This window comes from Nerophis lumbriciformis, linkage group LG09 (genome assembly GCF_033978685.3).
Source record: "Nerophis lumbriciformis linkage group LG09, RoL_Nlum_v2.1, whole genome shotgun sequence".
Taxonomy (NCBI): Eukaryota; Metazoa; Chordata; class Actinopteri; order Syngnathiformes; family Syngnathidae; genus Nerophis; species Nerophis lumbriciformis.
This window is the reverse complement of record NC_084556.2, coordinates 47,937,501-47,965,000: the sequence shown is the minus strand read 5'-3', so window position 1 is coordinate 47,965,000 and position 27,500 is coordinate 47,937,501. Positions and strand designations below refer to the sequence as shown.

General features: G+C 34.4%; 4 protein-coding genes across 4 annotated transcripts in view; 3 read left to right on the top strand and 1 right to left on the bottom strand.

The window, feature by feature from the left end:
* pgk1 (phosphoglycerate kinase 1) overlaps positions 1 to 1,116 on the top strand; it is a 17,033-nt gene extending 15,917 nt beyond the window's left edge. The window contains exons 10-11 of the mRNA XM_061963028.2: positions 496 to 594; positions 738 to 1,116. Of these exons, the coding sequence (XP_061819012.1) occupies positions 496 to 594; positions 738 to 778 (140 nt within the window). The 3' untranslated portion in view covers positions 779 to 1,116. The remainder of the gene's footprint in view (positions 1 to 495; positions 595 to 737) is intronic.
* Positions 1 to 27,500, top strand: part of nsd1b (nuclear receptor binding SET domain protein 1b) — a 322,978-nt gene that overhangs the window by 145,757 nt on the left and 149,721 nt on the right. The window lies entirely within an intron of this gene.
* Positions 6,661 to 19,110, bottom strand: LOC140679014 (uncharacterized). The gene is made up of 11 exons (XM_072913752.1): positions 19,032 to 19,110; positions 14,882 to 14,986; positions 13,023 to 13,065; positions 12,914 to 12,957; positions 12,813 to 12,849; positions 12,617 to 12,633; positions 12,485 to 12,536; positions 7,178 to 7,227; positions 7,042 to 7,104; positions 6,922 to 6,969; positions 6,661 to 6,858 (listed from the first exon to the last, which is right to left on the bottom strand). Exons 2-11 carry the CDS (start codon positions 14,982 to 14,984, stop codon positions 6,818 to 6,820), a joined length of 498 nt encoding a protein of 165 aa, XP_072769853.1. The 5' UTR covers positions 14,985 to 14,986; positions 19,032 to 19,110; the 3' UTR covers positions 6,661 to 6,817.
* Positions 23,759 to 27,500, top strand: part of kctd7 (potassium channel tetramerization domain containing 7) — a 16,521-nt gene continuing 12,779 nt past the window's right edge. Inside the window, exon 1 of the mRNA XM_061963029.2 lies at positions 23,759 to 24,399. Within this exon, the coding sequence (XP_061819013.1) occupies positions 24,097 to 24,399 (303 nt within the window). The 5' untranslated portion in view covers positions 23,759 to 24,096. The remainder of the gene's footprint in view (positions 24,400 to 27,500) is intronic.

Sequence of the window (27,500 nt, the reverse complement as noted above, 5' to 3'; positions counted from 1 at the left end):
TCCTCACGTTGGTAAAAACCAAAACAAGCAACTTTTTGTGTCTTTCTCGCCATCTCCCAGTCTAAGTTGAATGTCAGAGTTGACCAACTCTTTCGGTTTTTGGCCACAGCCTTCTACTATGCAGGTGAGATTCATAATCTAGAATGAACTTTCTCCAACTTAGTTTGTCAATATTGTAGCTGCATAAGATAGTTCTCTCTCTGTAAACACGCCACTGCTAAAAGTAGTTCCTCTACATTAGCGCTTATAATAACAAAATCGCTAATACTTGGTTAATATTGAGGTCATAAAATGTAACTGGAGTATTGTTGGCGGTTTTTCAATCTTTTTTTTTTAGAGGGCTTTTTGGAGGAAAGGTGTACTCCACCTCGTACTTTTACAAAAATAGAAAAACATATGTAATCTTGTCTTACGTAAGGATTATGAATAATGGGCACAATTTCACAAAAAAAGTGCAGTTCCCCTTTAAGAAAGTACTTTCTGTGTGATGTTTAGGCGGGGGCGACACTGCCACATGCTGCGCCAAGTGGAACACGGAGGACAAGGTCAGTCACGTGAGCACTGGAGGCGGAGCCAGCTTGGAGCTGCTGGAAGGTGAGCAGAAAAAACAACAACATTCCTGTGTTTGACCTTTTGAACTGTTGCTGAACTTGACTTGTGGCTCTAACTCCAGTGGAGAAATCCTAGATGTGGTAATGGAGATTATCCCTCTTAAGACCGCTGACTTTCTCTTCTAGGCAAAGTCCTGCCAGGAGTGGACGCCCTGAGCAACGTCTAGAACTTCCCATCAGCCCGCTGTGTGTGTGTGTGACTGTGCGAGTGTGTGTGTGTGTGAGAGGTGAGTCCGCTTTAAATCAATCTAAACTTTGACAAGTAGACAATTCAAGATTAAATAAATCACTAACGACTTTTACTCTCGTTTTAAACCGTCATCCCTAAAAGGTTGGCAGTGTGAAGTCATGGAAGATGCTTCACAACGTCACTACTAAAAAACATAGGCTGTAATAATAATAATTATTATTATTTATAGGTACCATTAACTTGTACTCTAATGCTTGTTGTGGTCACATGTCCTGTCTTTGTCAAGTTAATAAATGTCGGTAAAAAAAAAGACCATTCAGCCATCGCTTCTTTTTGATGGACTATCACAGGTATTTTATGTATTTCAAATATATCTCAGAAGTTTCAAACGCAGCTTCGATGTTGGAATTTAGTCTGCTCCGACCGGTAGGAGACCACGAGGAAGACCCGGGACATGGTGGAGAGACTGCCCCCCCGCTGGCCTGGGAACGCCTTGGGATCCCCCCGGAAAGAGCTGGACGAAGTAGCTGGGGAGAGGGAAGTCTCTGCTTAGGCTGCTGCCACCGCGGCCCCACTTCGGATAAGCGAAAGAAGATGGATGGATGGACATCTCGGTCTGATATCATCAAAGAAACAAGTATAGGACGATATCGTGGATAATGTCCGATACAGGCATTCCTGCAGCATGTTTACTTGTGCAAAAATGGACAGACAGTTGACACACGTGGCCCCGTTTACACTGTACACCAAATCTGTTTTTTTTGGCCTCAAGTGACACAGATCTGATTTTTTTTTTTTGCCAGTCTAAACGCTCCAAAGTGCTTCAAATCTGATCTTTTAGCATCACATTCAGGCCACATCAGGAGGTGGTCCAAATCTGATTGGAATCTGATATTTTCAAATGTGACTGCAGTCTAAACGCAATCTGACTTTTTTTAATTTATTTTTTATTTTATAAACCTTTATTTATAAATTGCAACATTTACAAACAGTTGAGAAATAATAATCAAAATAAAAGCTGCAAGCAGCGATGGACGGGACCGAGTTTGAGGGCTCATAAAATCCAAACCGGAGCAGTAATCAAAACTCTTTCATCAACTTTTAATCAGAAGGGTTCAATCTCTCTCCTGTGCTAATTTGAAGCCGACACGACAAACGCGCTCAGAGGAGATAATGTTTGGAAAAAAGGTGACTGTTTTTACACAACTTTTGTTTTGAAGGGGGAATTGCAAACTTCCTGTTGATTTTTGCTGGGGGTTGTCAGTGTATGAAATATAGGTCTAAGTGAGACCTACATAGAGGTTTTTGTTTCATGTCTCTACGACATTCCTACTGGGAGTTACAGGCAGTTTTGTCTGTGTTTTCTTCCTTCGCAAATTTGAGTTTTGGGGTTTGGTTTTTTGATTAGATCGCAATTTTCACCAGTCCTGATGTGTGTGTCCAATTTGAGTTTTGAAGCATGTTAAGGGGGTCAAATTACAGCTCAAAGAGGCGGCGGTATAATAATAAAATGCTAGAAATTCAATAGGGTCCTCTGTCCCAAAGGGACTCGGTCCCTAATAAGTACAAAAACAGTACAAAACAGCGCCAGGGGGTTGTAAACTCAAAGTAACTAAAATAGAATGCAAAATAGTAACTAAAATAGAATGCAAAAAAAAAAAAAAAATATATATATATATATATATATAAAACAAACAAAGTGCAACGCCATAGGCTCACACGATTTCAGTAAATAATTTAAATTTGGAACACAGCATCATCGTTTTAACGCAATCTGACCTGTATGTGACCTAAATGTGACTTTTTCGTCAGCTTTGGGCGAACTACGTCACTTGTGTGCACCGGAAAGACGCAGTCGCCCGCGAAAAGTCATATTTCCGCACTACATCCGGTTTCGGTAAGCAAGGTGTTTTGTTTTTTTTGACGGCCAAATTTTCGGTGCACGACTTGTCAATAGTGTGGGGAAAAAATAGTCTATATGTATTATAGGAATATATATTGACTTTATATATAGTGACCTTTTTCGTCAGCTCTGGGCGAGCTACGTCACTCGTGTGTGCCGGAAAAACGCAGTCGCCCGCGAAAATGGATACTTCCGCACTACATCCGGTTTCGGTAAGCAAAGGGGGGGTTTTTTGAAGGCCAAATTTTCAATAGTGTGCGAAAAAGTAGGCTATATGTAATGTATCAATATATATTTTGATGAAACAATAATTGTTAAAGGACCGGCATTTACGTTGTTGCGTATTTGCTTACTTGTGAGTTGAAAAATAAAGCTAACGTAGATCGACGCTGATGTCTGTGACTCTAGTTAACATCCATTAAAATATTAGAACCCTCCCAAATATATTACACTATATACATCCATTCATACATTATATTACTTTAATTTATTTTCACGTAAAAAAAACACTAATTTTTAAGGCGTGTCAACCATATCTATGGCGTCTACTTGTATTTTATTTTGTAGTAGTAGCAGCGACTTCCTTGTTCATTTACGGAATCCGGTCAATTTATTTTGGTTACACTTTATCGAACTGCGCATGCAAGTGACGTCAAGGCCGCATGCGCGTTTACACTGGAGTCTGATATAGATCACATTTTACTTGCAGTGTAAACAGTCAGCTGGAGAAAAAAAAAAATCGAATTTGGCCTGCAGTGTAAACTTAGTCTTCTATTTTAGCCAAGTCCTTTACAAAAGGTAAACATGCTCGGTTTAGGCTACGAGGAGCCATCAGCTAAGCACATACTACATAATAGGCGAGGGCGGACCTACGTCACTTCCGCCTGCCAATCCCTTAGCAACCGGTCGCCATATTGAATTCGTTGAAAACAAACCAGCTCACAGCGAACACAGCATTGACAGAAAAGGCATTTAACGAGGTTTCACGGCATTTTAAACTGTTCTAAATGGCGTATGATTATGTAAATAGTCTTTCCAGTGAGGCTAGGTTAAGATAAGAGTTAAAATGTTCTGTAGTTGGATTAAACGACTGCCCTTACCGCCTTCCAGCAGATGCGTGGACTGATAATCCTACACAATGGCCGGACATGGAATTTGGAAATCTTTACGTCTACCTCACAAGCGCACCAGGTCGGTTGTTAGCTTCGGTTGTTATATAACGAATAAATCACATAAAAATTGTTAAATCACCCAAGGTATGTTGATAAATGATAATAAGGATGACACGGTGGCTACCAGTATCTGTATATTTATTATATCTGTAGAGAGCTCATTCAAATTCAGTTCAGTATTATGATTTATTATTTGCTGAATTACTGGAAATAGCCTTTATACCGTATGTTATTGTTGTGCAACAACAACAACTTCAGCTGTCGAACGTTATTCAGTAAAAATTCAACGGGTTCAACATTAGCATGGACGGTATAGCCAAGTTGTGGTTAAGAAGGTGGATTTTTGTTCCTTATATTTACCAGAAACGAAGTGATCCGAACACACGACCCGGGATTTTGGGGGACTCCAGTGAGAACCGTCCTCGTTTTCCCGGTGTAAAGCTGCGAGCCATTTGTCTCGCCTCTGTGGGCTTTTAGCACGCTTTGGCAGAACAAAATACGACCTTTGTTTTCCCTGTTTCCAGTTGTGGTTTGCACAACCAAAAACAACACAGTTTTTTGGCATTTTGGAGGCAGAACGACGGGTTTAATCAGCGCAGGTCGACAGGTTAAAGAGTAATGGCGACGGTTTGTTTTCAACGCCAGTCAGGTTGCTATGGCTCGAAGAACCCGTATGTAGCTCAGTTGCCCGGATGTCGGACCTGCCCTATAGCACACAACTAGACACATGTAATAAGAAGGTGTGCACAAAAAAAATCGATTCACATCCGAATGTGGATTTTTATTCATCCAAATTTTAAATCGATTAAAAAATATATATATATATATTTTATTTTTATTATTTTTTTATTGACATCCAGCATCAGACATTCCTATCCATTACATCATATTCACATCAATCATATATCTATTGTCTGCCCTAAATGTCAAAATATTTTTGTTTATATCCCACCCATACCACTCACACCCCCATCCCAAAAAGAAAGAAACAACAAAAAAACAAAGTAATATCTACAAATACATCAATTAAATAAACAAAGAAAGAGGGAAAAAAGAAAGAAAGAAATTTAAAAAAAAGAAGAGAAATGTTAAATGTTTTTATCTTTATAAGAATACCTTTTTTTTAAAAGTTGTTTTTCGGCCATCTTCATGCAACCAGAATGAGCTTTTCTAACCTGTAACCTGTTTTCGAAAAAAATATCATTACAAATATTAGACCAAATAATACTTTTGCTGGAATCGCTTTGAATCAAGAATCGACTCTGAATCGAATCGTCACCCCAGGAATTGGATCGAATCGTTGGGTGCCCAAAGATTCCCCCCCCTTAGTAATAAATGTCCTTCATTGAACAATATTGCAGTCTAAAACAGCACATTTGTCAATATAAACACATATTAAATTGTTACAGTTGCATATTGCTTGCGCGTGCAAAGGCTCCAAGGCAGGATATTAAAAGGTATCCAGTAACAAACGTGTCCGCATCCTACTGAGTCATGAATTATTGTAACCTCTAGGTCAGTGATGTCAAACGTAAGGCCCGTGGGCCGGATCAGGCGGTTTTATCCGGCCTGCGGGATGAGTTTGCTAAGTATAAAAATGAGCCAGAATTTTTGAATAAAAGAAACTGCTGTTCTAAATGCGTCCACTAGATGTCACAATAGCAATTCTTTGTATCTTTGTAGATGATGCTACATATGTAAATAAATAAACCACATGATGTTAGTGCACCAGTTGAGGAAAATGATTAAACTACATAAATAACATCCTGTAATTTGATTTTGATGTAATTTTTTTTATCTTGATAGATTGAAAATTAACACCAATGAGTTGGCTGATGAACATTATCAAATAATTTATTCAGAAAGTATAAATAACGACAAATAAATATAGAATACTATTAACCCCAACATGTAAGTGTAAAAAACAACATTTAAACCCTACATATGTATTTTACAATGTACTGCTTTTATATTTCCTGTATTTTATATTATTACTTTGAACTGTTTTATATTTAAATTTGAATACACTGAAAAGCGCTATACCAAATAAAATGTATTATTATTATTATTATTATTATTATTATTAACAATATTATGATTTGTACATTTCCAGAATGTGCTTGTTCTATTTCTAAACAAAGAAAACAATCTGAAGTTGTCTTTATTTTGAAGTTATCGTGCTGTGATTTTTGGGAGTAGATTGAGTTTGACACCCCTGCTCTAGGTGATGCCAAAAAAAAAAAAAAAAAACCCCACTCCAACTTAAAGACAGCATAAGGCCATTCCAGACGGTTAATAATAAATAGGTTAGTATTTGTCATACCTACCATTGTTCTCCCTTTTGACTCTTTCACTCGAGCAAACCTTTTCTAACATTCCATCCATTTTCTACCGCTTGTCCCTTGCGGGCACTACAACATGTTTAAAAAAATATACGTACTATGATTCATGCTAATATCGGCCAACACCAAAATCTCCAATAATTGGAAATTAAAAAGTTCTATTGGTACAAATGTAATGTGTAAGTGAGTGTGTGGCACAATCACCAGCTGTATCGACGCTGCACTGATACTGTGTTGGTGTTCCATTATGGTGCCATCCGATGGATTAAAAATAATTAAAAAAAACAAAAAAACATCCGTGCAGAACGGAATATGAAACGTGCACATACGATCAATAGGCCAAATAGTAAACATGAAAAGGACATTTACCTTTTTTGTTGCTTTTAATATCACAATTCTTCGTTCCATTCAGGTCAAAGAGAATACTGAATAAATATAGCAACAGAGTCGCCACGTCCTCTTATGCTCTGGCAGACCAGGCGTGCGTGAGCTGTGTCAAGTAGCGGCGTTGTAACGACGAGCCACAGTCAACAGTCCCGTGATAATGTGTTAACATGGCTCAGTGGCAAATGTATAGACCCGAGTCCATGTCGTCCACGTCATCTGCGGGCTTCCTGTTCCACGGCGTAGAAGGCGACGCCTGGGCGCGGGAGAAAAACGTCAACATGGACTTCCGTCCTACAAAAGGCGAGCGTGTCCTCACCGTCCTGACCTGTTTGTGCCAAGAACTCAGAGTTCTCGTAGTCGTCGTCTAGGCGGGGATCGGGTTCGGAACGTTAGAAATGAAAAAAGGGATCTGGGAAAGCATTGTGAGCGTTAGTACCGTCGCTTTTGGGCGCCGCTGCGGGAACGTTTTCGTAGTCGCCCACCGAGAGCTGGTGAGCATCTGAGGACATGAACATCAAACCACCAATCAGGAGAGTTTCTTCTTGCTTTTGTGTGGAGCAGCACCTGCTCACCTTTTGTCCTCGCATCATTTTCATACACCGCCGCCATGGGGAGAGGATTCCTGCACACACAAAATACATAAATGTGCTTCAGAAGGACATAATACATAAATATGCTTTATAAGGACATAACACATAAATATGCTTTATAAGGACACACACATAAATATGCTTTATAAGGACATAATACATAAATATGCTTTATAAGGACATAACACATAAATACGCCGCAACCCTGAAGGGATTAAGCTGTAGAAAATGGATGGATGGATGGATGCTTTATAAAGACATAACACATAAATATGCTTTATAAAGACATAACACATAAATATGCTTTATAAAGACATAACACATAAATATGCTTTATAAGGACATAACATATAAATATGCTTTATAAGGACATAATACATAAATATGCTTTATAAGGACATAACACATAAATATGCTTTATAAGGACATAACACATAAATATGCCGCAACCCTGAAGGGATTAAGCGGTAGAAAATGGATGGATGGATGGATGCTTTATAAAGACATAACACATAAATATGCTTTATAAAGACATAACACATAAATATGCTTTATAAAGACATAACACATAAATATGCTTTATAAAGACATAACACATAAATATGCTTTATAAAGACATAACACATAAATATGCTTTATAAAGACATAACACATAAATATGCTTTATAAAGACATAATGACACATAAATATGCTTTATAAGGACATACATAACACATAAATATGCTTTATAAGGACATAATGACACAAATATGCTTTATAAAGACATAATGACACATAAATATGCTTTATAAGGACATACATAACACATAAATATGCTTTATAAGGACATAACACATAAATATGCTTTATAAGGACATAATGACACAAATATGCTTTATAAGGACATAATGACACACAAATATGCTTTATAAAGACATAATGACACATAAATATGCTTTTTAAAGACATAATGACACATAAATATGCTTTATAAGGACATAATGACACATAAATATGCTTTATAAGGACATAATGACACATAAATACGCTTTTTAAAGACATAATGTGACACATATGCTTTATAAAGACATAATGACGCATAAATTTGCTTTATAAGGACATAATGACACATAAATATGCTTTATAAAGACATAATGACACATAAATATGCTTTATAAAGACATAATGACACATAAATATGCTTTATAAAGACATAATGACACAAATATGCTTTATAAGGACATAATGACACATAAATATGCTTTATAAAGACATAATGACACATAAATATGCTTTATAAAGACATAATGACACATAAATATGCTTTATAAAGACATAATGACACAAATATGCTTTATAAAGACATAATGACACATACATAGGCTTTATAAAGACACAATGACACATAAATATGCTTTATAAAGACATAATGACACATAAATATGCTTTATAAAGACAATGACACATAAATATGCTTTATAAAGACATAATGACACAAACATGCTTTATAAAGACATAATGACACATAAATATGCTTTATAAAGACATAATGACACATAAATATGCTTTATAAAGACATAATGACACATAAATATGCTTTATAAAGACATAATGACACAAACATGCTTTATAAAGACAATGACACATAAATATGCTTTATAAAGACATAATGACACAAACATGCTTTATAAAGACATAATGACACATAAATATGCTTTATAAAGACATAATGACACATAAATATGCTTTATAAGGACATAATGACACATAAATATGCTTTATAAAGACATAATGACACATAAATATGCTTTATAAAGACATAATGACACATAAATATGCTTTATAAAGACAATGACACATAAACATGCTTTATAAAGACATAATGACACATAAATATGCTTTATAAAGACAATGACACATAAATATGCTTTATAAAGACATAATGACACATAAATATGCTTTATAAAGACATAATGACACATAAATATGCTTTATAAAGACAATGACACATAAACATGCTTTATAAAGACATAATGACACATAAATATGCTTTATAAGGACACAATGACACATAAATATGCTTTATAAAGACATAATGACACATAAATATGCTTTATAAAGACATAATGACACATAAATTTGCTTTATAAAGACATAATGACACATAAATATGCTTTATAAAGACATAATGACATAAATATGCTTTATAAAGACATAATGACACATAAATATGCTTTATAAAGACATAATGACAAATAAATATGCTTTATAAAGACATAATGACACATAAATATGCTTTATAAAGACATAATGACACATAAATATGCTTTATAAAAAACACACTTATGCATAAACATGATTTATAAGGACACACTTACACATAAATATGCTTTATAAGGATATAATGACACATAAATATAATTTAGAGACATAATGACACATAAATATGCTTTTTAAAGAAACACTTACACATAAATATGCTTTATGAGGACACTTACACATAAATATGCTTTATAAGGATATAACACATAAATATGCTTCATAAGAACACACTTATGCATGAATATGATTTTATGATTTATACAGAAATAATGACATGTAAATATGCTTTATAAGGACACACTTACACATAAACATGCTTTATAAGGACATAATGACACATAAATATGCTTTATAAAGACATAATGACACATAAATATGCTTTATAAAGACATAATGACACATAAATATGCTTCATAAAAAACACTTATGCATAAACATGATTTATAAGGACACACTTACACATAAATATGCTTTATAAGGATATAATGACACATAAATAAATATAATTTATATATATATATATAATATAATAATTTAGAGACATAATGACACATAAATATAATTTAGAGACATAATGACACATAAATAAATATAATTTATATATATATATATAATATAATAATTTAGAGACATAATGACACATAAATATAATTTAGAGACAATGACATAAATATGCTTTATAAGGACATAATGACACATAAATACTTTTTAAAGAAACACACATAAATATGCTTTCTAAAGTCATACTTACACATACATATGCACAAATATGCTTTATGAGGACACACTTACACATAAATATACTTTATAAAGATATAATGACTCATAAATATGCTTCATAAAGACAATGACACATAAACATGCTTTATAAAGACATAATGACACATAAATATGCTTTATAAAGACATAATGACACATAAATATGCTTTATAAAGACATAATGACACATAAATATGCTTTATAAAGACAATGACACATAAACATGCTTTATAAAGACTGACACATAAATATGCTTTATAAAGACATAATGACACATAAATATGCTTTTTAAATACACACTTACACATAAATATGCTTTTTAAAGACATAATGACACATAAATATGCTTTATAAAGACATAATGACACATAAATATGCTTTATAAAGACAATGACACATAAACATGCTTTATAAAGACTGACACATAAATATGCTTTATAAAGACATAATGACACATAAATATGCTTTTTAAATACACACTTACACATAAATATGCTTTTTAAAGACATAATGACACAAATATGCTTTTTAAAGACACACTTACACATAAATACTGTATGCTTAAAAAGACATACTATACATAAATATGCTTTTTAAAGACATAATGACTCATAAATATGCTTTTTAAAGACATAATGACACATAAATATGCTTTTTAAAGACATAATGACACATAAATATGCTTTTTAAAGACATAATGACACAAACATGCTTTTTAAAGACACACTTACACATAAATACTGTATGCTTAAAAAGACATACTTACACATAAATATGCTTTTTAAAGACATAATGACTCATAAATATGCTTTTTAAAGACATAATGACACATAAACATGCTTTATAAAGACATAATGACACATAAATATGCTTTTTAAAGACATAATGACACAAACATGCTTTTTAAAGACACACTTACACATAAATACTGTATGCTTAAAAAGACATACTTACACATAAATATGCTTTTTAAAGACATAATGACTCATAAATATGCTTTATAAAGACATAATGACACATAAATATGCTTTTTAAAGACATAATGACACAAACATGCTTTTTAAAGACACACTTACACATAAATACTGTATGCTTAAAAAGACATACTTACACATAAATATGCTTTTTAAAGACATAATGACTCATAAATATGCTTTTTAAAGACATAATGACACATAAACATGCTTTATAAAGACATAATGACACATAAATATGCTTTTTAAAGACATAATGACACAAACATGCTTTTTAAAGACACACTTACACATAAATACTGTATGCTTAAAAAGACATACTTACACATAAATATGCTTTTTAAAGACATAATGACTCATAAATATGCTTTATAAAGACATAATGACACATAAATATGCTTTTTAAAGACATAATGACACAAACATGCTTTTTAAAGACACACTTACACATAAATACTGTATGCTTAAAAAGACATACTTACACATAAATATGCCTTTTAAAGACACACGCATACATATTATTTTTAAAAACATACTTACACATTATTTATGCTTTATAAGGACACTTACACACAAATATGCTTTATAAGGACATGACACAAAATTATGCTGTATAAGGACAGACTTACACGTTAATATGCTTTATAAGGACATTGCGACACATAAATATGCTTCATAAAAACATACACATTATTTATGCTTTTCAAGAACACACACATAAATATGCTTTATAAGGACTTAACACATAAATATGCTTTGTGAGGACAGACTTACACATAAATATGCTTTATAAGGACACACATAAATATACTTTGTAAGGACAGGCTTACACATAAATATGCTTTATAAGGACACACACACACACATAAATATGCTTTATAAGGACACACATAAATATGATTTATAAGGACAGACTTACACATAAATATGCTTTATAAGGACACACTTACACATAAATATGCTTTATAAGGACACACTTACACATAAATATGATTTATAAGGACAGACTTACACATAAATATGCTTTATAAGGACACACATAAATATGATTTATAAGGACACACTTACACATAAATATGCTTTATAAGGACACACTTACACATAAACATGCTTTATAAGGACACACTTACACATAAACATGCTTTATAAGGACACACTTACACATAAATATGCTTTATAAGGACACACTTACACATAAATATGCTTTATAAGGACACACATACACATAAATATGCTTTATAAGGACACACTTACACATAAATATGCTCCCAACTTCTCGGCGGTGATGCTTCATTTAAATAAATAGCTGTTGGCATAAATAAAGTGCAGCTTTTCAAACAACAATAATAATAACAAAATTAATCATCATTATTTTGCAAAAGTCACCTGGATAACAGTCAGCGCTGGAAAACAGAAACAAACGTAATTGACCTTTGCTTTGAAATGAATAGTATTTATACATAAAGTACTACATACCTGGGGTCATGTGGGGTTAAAATGAATAGTATTTGTGTATAAAGTACTACATACTTGGGGTCATTTGGGGTAAATAAATAGTATTTGTACATAAAGTAATACATACTTGGGGTCATGTGGGGTCATTTGGTTGGCTCTGGTGACTGGAAAATGTAAGAGAAAGTAGTAAATATGGAAGGAGAAATAAATTCCCATGAAAGGACTGACCTGTTTTTGAGCGCACGACAGCGAACCTGCTGCCCCCTCGATGGCTGCAGACACGTCAGAGCGTACACGCGTCACAATGTGGGACAGAATCGACATACGGTGTACTCACAATGTCTGCGTGTCGTATATTTGAGTTTCCTCATGTATGGTCTCTGCAGGAAGTGTACGGGCACACACAGACAGGTTTTGATCACACATGCAGTATAGTAACAATAATAACTAGGGATGTCCCGATCCGATATTTGGATCGGATCGGCCGCCGATATTTGCCAAAAAATGCGTATCGGCAAGGCATGGGAAAATGCCGATCCAGATCCAGTTAAAAAAAAAAACTCCGGTCCGTGTTTCCCAACGCACCGATTTAAATAATACATTCCACTTTTCTGCTGCTCCCTAATTTCCGTTCCGCATTTTCCAGCACACCTTCAACACATCCACAGGTCTGTGGATTCTCACGCAGTTGCTTTTAGCTGCTGGCATTACACGACAGGCTCTTCTCATTCTTTCCTGTGTCTCCCTCTCACAGACAGCAAGCGCACCTTCTTACCCACGTCACATACTGTCACGTCATACGTCACATACTGTCGCGACACACGTCACATACGTATACGTCCTCCCCGAGCAGAGAGGTAGCAGCATGGCTAACGTTAGCTGTGATGCTAGCGCAGCCGTGTGACCAACGCTCCCTCTAAGGTGCGCGCTTGCTCAAGCGTCCTCTGCCCATAGCAATTCTATGCCACGCACAAAATCAAATAAAAAAAATAAGCGCATAACAATTTTCGACACACGGACACGACAGAGAAAACAGTTTTCGTCATCATTGTTCAAATATTGTAACGTCTGTCGAGACGCTTATCTCCATTCGGTGCCACACGTCCACACCATCAAAATGCCGAGGCAAACATTTCCACATCAACGCCGTATGAAAAAAATAGTGATTTTTTTAGTTGTGATTTCCTTCTCTGCATGAAAGTTTAAAAGTACCATATATTAATGCAGTATGAAGAAGAATGTTTTAATGTAGACATGCAAACCTGGAAAGAAAATTTTGAAAATCAATATATTTTAACTTTAGATTTATTCTCATATCAAACTGTTTTGGCTGTCTTTTTGACACTTACATCCGGCGCCCCCCTCCACACCCCGGATTATAAATAATGTAAATAATTCAATGTGATTATCTTGTGTGATGACTGTATTACGATGATAGTATATATCTGATAGTATATATCTGTATCATGAATCAATTTAAGTGGATCCCGACTTAAACAAGTTAAAAAACGTATTCGGGTGTTACCATTTAGTGGTCAATTGTACGGAATATGTCCTGTACTGTACAATCTACTAATAAAAGTCTCAATCAATCAATCAAAACACAGAGAATCATCATACTGCTGTGATTATATGCATCAAGTGTTCATTCAAGGCTAAGGCAAAATATCGAGATATATATCGTGTATCGCAATATGGCCTTAAAATATCGCAATATTAAAAAAAGGCCATATCGCCCAGCCCTAGTTCAATGATGCCATTTCTGTTTGTCATGTATAATTTTGTCTATTTTGTGTTTATCCTTGAATAAACAGGTCAGTTTCTTGTTATCAACCATTGTGTATTATTCAAACTCCCCTAATTCAGCTGGCTAGTTGTTATCAAGAGTACTAAAACCCTTTTCAACATGATTCTGACAACTAAGTAGGCTAAATAACTTTAAACTTTAATACATGCTCGGATAGGCCAGTATCGGTATCGGTTAGTATCGGTATCGGATCGGAAGTGCAAAAACAATATCGGTATCGGATCGGAAGTGCAAAAACCTAGATCGGGACATCCCTAATAATAACATACTTTATAACTCTACGTGCAAACATAAGGGACTTGGGATTGATCCCTGGGGTACACCACAGGTCATCGACACAATCAAAGAGACTGCCCAGTGTTTAGGCTTTTTATTGGACCGTTACTTACTGGACTTCTTTTTACATCGCAGACACAGAAGACACAGCAGACTCAGCAGACTCAGCGACGCAGCGGTCGGTACCGCACACTGGACACTGAAATTTCCCAGCATGTCTGAAAGCAGCACAGGACACACAACTGCACACTTTTCTCGAATGAACAGGATGTGGCTGAACAAAAAACTGCTTCATAAAGATTGTGGTCAAACACAAGAACACAGCAGTAAAGCATTTCAGGCTATATACTTTATATGTATATATATATATATATATATATATATATATATATATATATATATATATATATATATGTGTGTGTATATATATATATATATATGTGTGTGTGTATATATATATATATATCTGTATATATATATGTGTGTGTGTGTATATATATATATATATATATATATATGTATGTATGTACATATATACATATACACCCACATATATACACACATATATATATGTGTGTGTGTGTATATATATCTGTTTATATATATACATATATATGTGTGTGTATATATATATATATATATATATGTGTGTGTATATATATATATATATCTGTATATATATATGTGTGTGTGTATATATATATATATATATATATATATATATATGTATGTATGTATGTATGTACATATATACATATACACCCACATATATACACACATATATATATGTGTGTGTGTGTGTGTGTGTGTGTGTGTGTATATATATCTGTGTATATATGTACATATATATGTGGATATATATGTACATATATATATATATACATATATATGTGTGTGTGTGTGTGTATATATATATATGTATATGTATATATATATTTATGTATATATACAATACAAGAGCTATTCTCCCTTAACAAATACTAATTTTTGTCTAAAAATAAATACAAGCGTTTTTGATTAAATAAAAAAATATACAACACAATATATACAAATATAGTTAGAAATATAAAATTATATGTTGAAAATTAATACATTTTATTCAAAATAGAAATACACTGAGATTTAAACATAAATGTAAACAGTGTAATTAAAATAATAATATGATTTTCTCCAATTAATTACTTGAAACAATTCTAATATCATCAAAAATATAGCATCCATCCATTTTTTACCGCTTGTCCCTCTCGGGGTCACGTGAAATGTTGAAAGTAAATATGTTTTATATAAAATACACTGTTTTGGATTGTAAGATATACATAATTAGTTTAATTAAAAGAAAATACGTTTTTTTAGGTAAAAACAGAAATTACATTAAATTAACTATGTCTAACACTACTAATGTAATCAAAAATATAACATGACATGTTGACAATAAATATATTTTATACAAAATACAAATACACAGTTTTAAAATTAGAAATATATAATAAATAATTTAGTTAGAACAATATTAGTATGATTTTTTTCAAATGAGGTAAACAATACATTGAATTATTACTTTAAACAATACTAATATAATCAAAAATATAACAAAAAATGTTGAAAAGACATTTTACATGAAAATCAAATGTTATAGATTTTGAAAATATAAAAATAATAAATAAATTGAAATATTATTAACATGTTTTTATGACATCAATTTAAATTATTTTTGAACATTGATACAATACATTACATTTATAACTTAAAATAATTCTAATACAGCTAATTATGATCATAAATACATTAAATATTACTTCAAACAAAATTAATATAATCAAAAATACATTTAGTATGATTTTTTTCAAAAGAGGTAAACAATACTTTGAATTATTACTTTAAACAATACTAATATAATCAGAAATATAACAAAAAATGTTGAAAAGACATTTTATATGAAAATCAAATGTTTTAAATTTTGATATCTTAAAAAGAATAAATACATTGAAATATTATTAACATGTTTTTATGACATCAGTTTAATTTATTTTATAACATTGATTTGATACATTAGGTTTATTACTTAAAATAATTATAATAAAATGTATTATGATCATAAATACATTAAATGATTACTTTAAACAATACTAATATAAGCAAAAATATAACAAAATGTTGAAAATGCATACATTAAATACATTAAATTATTACTTTAAACAAAACTAATATAATCAATAATATAACATAAATTGTGGAAAATAAAACATTTTATTTTAAAATCAAATGTTTTCGATTTTTAAAATATAAAAAGAGTAAATTAATTGAAATATTATTAACACGTTTTCATGTCATCCATTTAAATGATTTTTTAACCTTGATTTAATACATTGACTTAATTACTTAAAATAACTTAATAAAGCTAATTATGATGATAAATACATTACATTATTACTTTAAACAAAACTAATATAATCAAAAATATAACATAAAATGTTGAAAATAAATACATTTGATATGAAAATCAAATGTTTTAAATTTTGAAATCATAAAAAGAATGAATACATTGAAATATTATTAACATGTTTTTATTACATCAATTTAATTTATTTTATGACATTGATTTAATACATTATGTTTTTTTTCTTAAAATAATTCTAATAAACCTAATTATGATCATAAATACATTATTACTTTAAACAATACTATTATAAGCAAAAATATAACAAAATGTTGAAAATGCACACATTAAATACATAAAATTATTGCTTTAAACAAAACTAATATAATCAAAAATATAACATAACATTTTTTAAATAATACATTTTATATGAACATCAAATGTTTTCGATTTTAAGAATATTAAAATAATACATTAATTGAAATATTATTAACATGTTTACATGACATCCATTTATATTACATTGAGTTTATTACTTAAAATAATTCTAATGAAGCTAATTATGATCATAAATACATTGAATTATTACTTTAAACAATATTAATATCATCAAAAATATAACATAAAATGTTGAAAATAAATACATTTTATATGAAAATCAATTGTTTTAGATTTTACAAGTATAATACGAATAAATTAATTGAAATATTAATACCATTTGAATTATTTTCAAACATTGATTTAATAAATTAAGTTAATTACCTAAAATAATTCTAATAAATATACAAAACCCAAAATCAGTGAAGTTGGTAGTAAGTAAATGGTAACTAAAATCAGAATACAATGATTTGCAAATCCTTTTCAACTTATATTCAATTGAATAAACTGCAAAGACAAGATATTTGATGTTCCAACTGGAAGGTTCAGAGAATCTGGAAACCAACATTGAATGCCCTTGACCTTCGATCCCTCAGGCGGTATTGCATCAAAAACCGACATCATTGTGTAAAGGATATCACCACATGGGCTCAGGAACACTTCAGAAAACCACTGTCAGTAACTACAGTTTGTCGCTACATCTGTAAGTGCAAGTTAAAACTCTACTATGCAAAGCGAAAGCCATTTCTCAACAACACCCGGAAACGCCGCCGGCTTCGCTCATCTAAGATGGACTGACGCAAAGTGGAAAAGTGTTCTGTGGTCTGACGAGTCCACATTTCAAATTGTTTTTGGAAACTGTGGACGTCGTGTCCTCCGGACCAAAGAGGAAAAGAACCATCCGGACTGTTCGAGGCGCAAAGTTCAAAAGCCAGCATCTGTGATGGTATGGGGGTGTATTAGTGCCCAAGGCATGGGTAACTTACACATCTGTGAAGGCACCATTAATGCTGAAAGGTACATGCAGATTTTGGAGCAACATATGTTGCCATCCAAGCAACGTTATCGTGGACGCCCCTGCTTATTTCAGCAAGACAATGCCAAGCCACGTGTTACAACAGCGTGGCTTCATAGTAAAAGAGACTGGCCTGCCTGTAGTCCATTGAAAATGTTTGGCGCATTATGAAGCCTAAAATACCACAACGAAGACCCCCGGACTGTTGAACAACTTAAGCTGTACATCAAGCAAGAATGGGAAAGAATTCCACCTGAAAAGCTTCAAAAATTGCTCTCCTCAGTTCCCAAACGTTTACTAAGTGTTGTTAAAAGGAAAGGCCATGTAACACGGTGGTAAAATGCCCCATGGCAACTTTTTTGCAATGTGTTGCTGCCATTAAATTCTAAGTTAATTATTATTTGCCAAACAAAATAGATGCTTGTGTTTATTATAGACTCCACATATTGATAATACACTACACAAAAAGTAGACAAGTAACGATCGTGATTACCTTCGGTGGTCCAGCTGCCCTCCTTCCTGCCTGAGACAACATCAGCAGTGAAGTGTGCGAGTTTCCTCTCAACATTTTCACATCCGTCACACCGGAGACAAGACGGCAACAAGCACCAGCGTGAAAATAAACTGAGTGGGCACGCAAAGTCTCCCCCTGTGGGAAACTCACTGTCAACTACAGTTCTTTATTCTCTGCTGCTTGGTCATCATCATTGAAACGGAATGTAATCTATTACAGTTACTTTGCCTTATTTATACTCAATATATGCTAAACTATCTAAACACATCCATATTGTGCTATCGGTAAAAAAAAAAAAAAAGTATGCAATTTTGCCATAAATGAAGCATTTTCAAGCTTCAAAATGGCTAAATGAAGTAAAACTACCAACAGACAAGACCAAAACAATCAGACTACGCTGTTCAGTATCGTGGCCACTGATTGGCTCAGCCTCAGGCTGCATTAGCATGCTAATATTTTTAGCCAATTTTGCAGCGGAACCCCTCGGACTCATATAACTGGGTACTTGGCACATGATAACTGTTAGCATGCTAAAATTAGCACACTAACTTTTTGTAGCCAATTTTCGGGCTTGTATAACTTGGTACTTGACACACGCTAATTTATTTTTTAGCCAATTTTTCAGCAGAACACCTCAGAGTCATGATGACTTGGTACTTGATACATGCTAACTGTTAGCATTCTAGCATGCTAACTTGTTTAGCCATTTCTACAGCTGAACACATCTGAGTCACGAGTAGGTATTTGACACATGCTAACATTAGCATTCTAGCATGCTATCTTTTTTTTTGTGCCAATTTTACAGCAGAACACCTCAGAGTAATGATTTTGTACTTGAGACATGCTAACGGTTAGCATTCTAGTGTGCTAACTTTTTTAGCCAATTTTACAGCTGAACGCATCAGAGTCACGTCTAGGTATTTGACACATGCTAACATTTTGCATTCTATCTTCCTTTTTTTTGGCCAATTTTACAGCAGAAAACCTCAAAGTCATGACTTGGTCCTTGACAAATGGTAACTGTTAGCATACTAACTTTAGCATTCTAGCATGTTAACTTTTTCAGCCAATTTTTCAGCATAACGCCACAGACTTGTATAGCTTAGTGCTTGACATATGCTAACTGCTAGCATGCTATCGTTTTTAGCCAATTTTGCAACGAAACTCCTCAGACTCATATAACTGGGTGCTTGACACACGCTAACTGTTACCATGCTAACATTAGCATGCTAACTTTTTTTGGTGCCAATTTTGCCGCAGAAAACCTCAGAGTCATGACTTGGTACTTGACACATGCTAACTGTTAGCATTCTAGCATACTAACTTTTTGTTAAAGCCAATTTTACAGCACAACACCTAAGAGTCATGACTTGGTACTTGACACATGCTAACATTAGCATTCTAGCATGCAAACTTTTTTTTTGGTGCCAATTTTACAGCAGAACACCTCAGAGTAATGACTTGGTACTTGAGACATGCTAACTGTTGGCATTCTAGCATGCTAACTTTTTTAGCCAATTTTACAGCTGACCGCATCAGAGTCACGTCTAGGTATTTGACACATGCTAACATTAGCATTCTTGCATTCTATCTTCTTTTTTTTGGCCAATTTTACAGCAGAAAACCTCAGAGTCATGACTTGGTCCTTGACAAATGCTAACTGTTAGCATACTAACTTTAGCAATCTAGCATGTTAACTTTTTCAGCCAATTTTTCAGCGTAACGCCACAGACTTGTATAGCTTAGTGCTTGACATATGCTAACTGCTAGCATGCTAACGTTTTTAGCCAATTTTGCAACGAAACTCCTCAGACTTATATAACTGGGTACTTGACACATGCTAACTGTTACCATGCTAACATTAGCGTGCTATCTTTTTTTTGGTGCCAATTTTACCGCAGAAAACGTCAGAGTCATGACTTGGTACTTGACACATGCTAACTGTTATCATTCTAGCATGCTAACTTTTTTTGCCAATTTTTACAGCCGAACACTTCAGAGTAATGACTTGGTATTTGACACATGCTAACATTAGAATTTTAGCATGCTATCTTTTTTTTTTTTTTTTTTTGCCAATTTTACAGCAGAACACCTAAGAGTCATGACTTGGTACTTGACACATGCTAACTTTTAGCATTCTAGCATACCAACTTTTTTTTGGCAATTTTACAGCCGAACACTTCAGAGTGATGACTTGGTTTTTGACACATGCTAACATTAGCATTCTAGCATGCTATCTTCTTTTTTTAGCCAATTTTACAGCAGAACACCCAAGAGTCATGACTTGGTACTTGATACATGCTAACTGTTAGCATTCTAGCATGCTAACTTTTTTAGCCAATTTTACAGCTGAACACATCAGAGTAATACCTTGGTACTTGAAACATGCTAACTGTTAGCATTCTAACTTTTTTAGCCATTTTTACAGCTGAACACATCAAAGTCACAACTAGGTATTTGACACATGTTAACATTAGCATTCTGGCATGCTATCTTTTTTTGTGTGACAATTTTACAGCCGAACACTTCAGAGTGATGACTTGGTATTTAACACATGCTAACATTAGCATTCTAGCATGCTATCTTTTTTTTAAATTTTTTTTTTTTAGCCAATTTTACAGCAAAACTCCTAAGAGTCATAACTTGGTACTTGACAAATGCTAACTGTTAGCATACTAACATTAACATTCTAGCATGTTAACTTTTTCAGCCCATTTTTCAGCGTAGCGCCTCAGACTTGTATAGCTTTGTACTTGACATATGCTAACTGCTAGCATGCTAACATTTTTAGCCAATTTTGCAGCGGAACCCCTTAAGACTCATATAACTGGGTACTTGGCACATGTTAACTGTTAGCATGATAACTTTTTTTGTGCCAATTTTGCTGTGGAACGCTTCTGACTCGTATAACTTGGTACTTGACACACGCTAACTGCTAGCATGCTAACATTAGAGTGTGAATATTAGTTAAGTTGTAATCCAAAAATGTTGTAATATGTCCATACATCCAGGTTTTTTTTGGTTTGTTTTTTCACCACAAACATTTCTTTATTTTAGTCAAGCAAATGCCACCCAAAAGTATTTGATAATGACTTTATCAAATACTTTTGGGTAAATATTACTGCATTACATGAATACTTACAGCACCTTTGTTTTGTATCATAGATTATTGGCTGCATTGATAGCTACCTCGTGCTAGCAGTTTTAGACATTTTAGAAGGCACAAAAATGCTAACCTTTATGAATGTTATTTGAAGGATTTATGCTAACCTTTATGAATGCTAGTTGAATTAATTATGCTAACCTTTATGAATGCTATTTGAAGAATTTTTGCGAACCTTTATGAATACAAGTTGAATTAATTATGCTAACCTTTATGAATGCTAGTTGAACATCTATGCTAACCTTAATAAATGCCATTTGAATGATTTTTGCTAACCTTTATGAATGCTCGTTGAATTAATGATGCCAACCTTTATGAATGCTAGTTGAATTAATGATGCTAACCTTAATGAATTTTAGTTGAAGGATGTAAGCTAACCGTTATGAATGCTAGTTGAAGATCCATGCTAACCTTAATGAATGCTATTTGAATGATTTATGCTAACCTTTATGAATGCTCGTTGGATTAATTATGCTAACCTTTATGAATGCTAGTTGAATTAATTATGCTAACATTTATGAATGCTAGTTGAATTAATCATGCTAACCTTTATGAATGCTAGTTGAATTAATCATGCTAACCTTTATGAATGCTAGTTGAATTAATTATGCTAACCTTTATGAATGCTAGTTGAATTAATTATGCTAACATTTATGAATGCTAGTCGAATTAATTATGCTAACCTTTATGAATGCTAGTTGAATTAATTATGCTAACCTTTATGAATGCTCGTTGAATTAATTATGCTAACCTTTATGAATGCTCGTTGAATTAATTATGCTAATCTTTATGAATGCTCGTTGAATTAATTATGCTAACCTTTATGAATGTTAGTTGAATTAATTATGCTAACCTTAATGAATTTTAGTTGAAGGATGTAAGCTAACCTTTATGAATGCTAGTTGAATTAATTATGCTAACCTTTATGAATGCTCGTTGAATTAATTATGCTAACCTTTATGAATGATTGTTGAATTAATTATGCTAATCTTTATGAATGCTCGTTGAATTAATTATGCTAACCTTTATGAATGCTCGTTGAATTAATTATGCTAACATTTATGAATGCTAGTTGAATTAATTATGCTAACATTTATGAATGCTAGTTGAATTAATTATGCTAACCTTTATGAATGCTAGTTGAATTAATTATGCTAACATTTATGAATGCTAGTTGAATTAATTATGCTAACCTTTATGAATGCTAGTTGAAGTTCTATGCTAACTTTAATGAATGCTATTTGAAGGATTGTAGTCCAGGTTTTTTAATTTTTTTTAATTTTATAAACCTTTATTTATAAACTGCAACATTTACAAACAATCGAGAAATAATAATAATCAAAATAAGTACAAAAACAGTACAAATTAGCGCCAGGGGGTTGTAAACTCAATAAAGCAACTAAAATAGAATGCAAAAAAATAAGTGTGTATATATATATATATATATATATATATATATATATATATATATATATATATATATATATATATAAAAAAAGGGCAAAGCAAAAGGCTCACACAAGTTCAGTAAATAATGTAAATAATTGTAGTCTAGGTACATGAGTGTTTACTTCCTGGTCGGCGTCATCGCTAAAAAACGAGCGTGCGTCGACGTGATGACGTCACAGATCAGCGCCGCCATAGTACGTACGAGCTGAAACGCTGGCAACGTTGGGATGAAATACACAACACGCCCACTCCTAAACTGCTTATATTTATTAGAAAAAGAGTCGCCATTAGCTGGTTTAACGCCGGGCTGAGACACGAAGTCGTCGTCGGGTTTGTTCGGAGTTTAGTGTGTGGCTGCGCGACTCCCAACATTGCCAATATTGCTATTGTTGATGCTAGCAATAGCGGCTGGTGCACTCTCCTCATCAGCGCATGCAGCAGAATGGCGCCAGCGGCTCCAGCATGTGTGATGGCGGCAGGGAGCGACTGTCCCCCTCCAGGAGTTCCCTGCCCGCCGCCACTTCTCGGGTGAGACGCTTCATCCAGGAGCGGCGGACGCTGCCGCTGCCCAGAGTGATGGTGGTGTTTTCGGCCGCGGGTGACTCGGAGAAGCCGAGCGATGCCACGGAGGCGGGCTCGCAGGGGACGGACGACGACGACTTCCGGAAGCCGGCGGCGAGCCTCGCCTGGAGCAAGCCCGCCCTCTCCCCGCCTGAGGCCGGACAGGAGCAGGAGGTAGGCCCCGGTCGCCCCCAGCCCACATTCACCAACAGTGTTTTGAAAATATTTGGGTCCATTTTAAACAACAACATGGTGCTGGTTTGGCTCGCTCTCTTCTGATTGGCTGACCACGAGTCACGTGACAGGTGTTGTCTTCTGATTGACCAGCCTGATTATGGACCCAGACATGGCAGCATAATCCTCTCCTTGCTCATGCTGTTGAACACTGATCAGCATACTTGCCAACCTTGAGACCTCAGTATTAGGGAGATCGCTTGGGGGGGTTTATATATATATATATATATATATATATATATATATATACACACACAAGTCCGACCGGTAGGAGGCCACGGGGAAGACCCAGGACCCGTTGGGAAGACTCTCTCTCCCGGCTGGCCTGGGAACGCCTCGGGATCCCCCGGGAGGAGCTGGACGAAGTGGCTGGGGAGAGGGAAGTCTGGGCTTCCCAGCTTAGGCTGCTGCCCCTGCGACCCGACCTAGGATAAGCCATACTTGCCAACCCTCCCGGATTTTCCGGGAGACTCCCGAAATTCAGCGCCTCTCCCGAAAACCTCCCGGGACAAATTTTCTCCCGAAATTCAGGCGGACTCAGGTCCATGAGGACCTGAGTCCGCTAACCCACAATATAACCAGCATACCTGCCCAATCACGTTATAACTGTAGAATGATGGAGGACGAGTTCTTGGTTTCTTATGTGGGTTTATTGTTAGGCAGTTTCATTAACGTCCTCTCAGCGCGGTAACAACACACAACAACAGCAGTCACGTTTTTATATACCATAAAGCAGTTCATCTGCCGTAAACAGCAATGTTGTGACACTCTTAAACAGGACAATACTGCCATCTAGTGCATTTGATGAAAGCACTTTTGTGCGTGCCACACAGCAATGCATCATCAGAGTTCAGCATGGTTAGAAAAATAGTGACAGAGAATAGAACAAGGATGGACAATTCAACCCTTAACTCAACAATGAGTGTTATGTGTGTGTATATGTGTAAATAAATGAACACTGAAATTCAAGTATTTATTTTATATATATATATATATATATATATATATATATATATATATATATATCTGCGTGGGTTCCCTCCGGGTACTCCGGCTTCCTCCCACTTCCAAAGACATGCACCTGGGGATAGGTTGATTGGCAACACTAAATTGGCCCTAGTGTGTGAATGTGAGTGTGAATGTTGTCTGTCTATCTCTGTTGGCCCTGCGATGAGGTGGCGACTTGTCCAGGGTGTACCCCGCCTTCCGCCCGATTGTAGCTGAGATAGGCTCCAGCGCGCCCCGCGACCCCAAAAGGGAATAAGCGGTAGAAAATGGATGGATGGATGGATATATATATATATATAATAAAATTAATATATATATATACATATATATATATATATATATATACACATATAATAAAATATATATATATATACGTATATATATATATATATATATATATATATATATATATATATATATATATATATATATATATATAGCTAGAATTCACTGAACGTCAAGTATTTGTTTTATATATATATATATATATATATATATATATATATATATATATATATGAAATACTTGACTTGGTGAATTCTAGCTGTAAATATACTCCTCCCCTTTTAGCCACGCCCCCAACCACGCCCACCCCGACCACGCCCACCCCCCCACCTCCCGAAATCGGAGGTCTCAAGATTGGCAAGTATGGGATAAGCGGAAGAAGATGGATGGATGGATGGGCTGTAATTCACTGAAATTCAAGTATTTATTTTATTTTATATATATATATATATATATATATATATATATATATAAAGATAGGGATGATGTTCGATAAGAAATTATCGATGTCGATGCCATTAGCGAATCCTTTTATCGAACCGATTCCTTATCGAATCCAGATAAGTTATTGTGTGTGTACTGAGTTCCAAAAGCCATAGATGTTATGTTTACCGGGCCGGCACGCTGTTTATATAGAGGAAATGCAGACGTGACTGAGGACAGCATGCGGACGTTAAAGGGTGAAGGTTTCAGGTGAGAATACAATATTGTTGTCCGGGTGGAAATCGGGAGTAATTCGTGAGAATGGTTGCCCCGGGAGATTTTCGGGAGGGGCACTGAAATTCGGGACTCTCCCGGGAAAATCTGTAGGGTTGGCAAGTATGCTGATCAGTTCAAATGAACGAGTCTCCAGCCTTTTGTTGTGCTAGATATATCAGTGTGATTTTTTTTTTTTTTATATAACATATTGTAATCAAATATGGATGTGGAAGTGTACCTTACTTGCATTACAATACATCCACACGTCCATTTCTACACCGCTTTTCCTGTTCAATGTTGCAGGGACCACAAGCTTGCTTACGCACAAACACCTTTTTCACGGCAAAGATAAAACCGTTTCAAGACTGACGTTGCTGTGGAAATGTGAGCTGTCTCATGGCTCTTGCGTACATTTCTACAGGCTGTGGATATTTTGACTGTCGTTGGGCCTTTGCCAACATTTGATGTCAACAATGTAAAAAAGTTTGAGGCAAGGACACACAATTCACATTTCCGCCAATACGTTTAACGCTTCATATTCATAATGATACTTGTGAGGACATAAATGAATTTATCTGGCATTTTGCCAGGCAGCACGGTGGGATGAGGGGTTATCGCGTCTGCCTCACAATACGAAGGTCCTGGGTTCGATCCTGCGCTCGGGATCTTTCTGTGTGGAGTTTGCATGTTCTCCTCGTGACAGCGTGGGTTCCCTACGGGTAATCCGGCTTCCTCCCACCTCCAAAAACATGCACCTGGGGATAGGTTGATTGGCAACACTAAGTGTGTGAATGTGATTCACACCCCCCCCCCCCGACCCCGAACGGGACACGCGGTAGGAAATGGATGGATGGATAATTTTGCCACCTGTTGCTGTCAAAACGTGTTCCTGTGCCTGAAAAGAAGCAGCAGATGGGCGCGGCACACTGGCCGATCAAGAAGCTCTCCTGGGTTGTCATAATACATTGAGTAATCATCAAACAAGAGTCAAAGTCTTTCATATTCTTTGTGTGTTTGCAATTTAAAAGATTGCAAGATTACATCATTTT

Bases quoted from the DNA above. Each gene is read 5' to 3' on its own strand.
- LOC140679014 (XM_072913752.1), bottom strand. From the start codon at position 14,984: ATGCTGGGAAATTTCAGTGTCCAGTGTGCGGTACCGACCGCTGCGTCG. The intron at 12,850-12,913 runs GTCAGTCCTTTC...TACATTTTCCAG, and splicing joins TGTCGTGCGCTCAAAAACAG to TCACCAGAGCCAACCAAATG. The intron at 7,105-7,177 runs GTGAGCAGGTGC...TCATGTCCTCAG, and splicing joins AAATGATGCGAGGACAAAAG to ATGCTCACCAGCTCTCGGTG.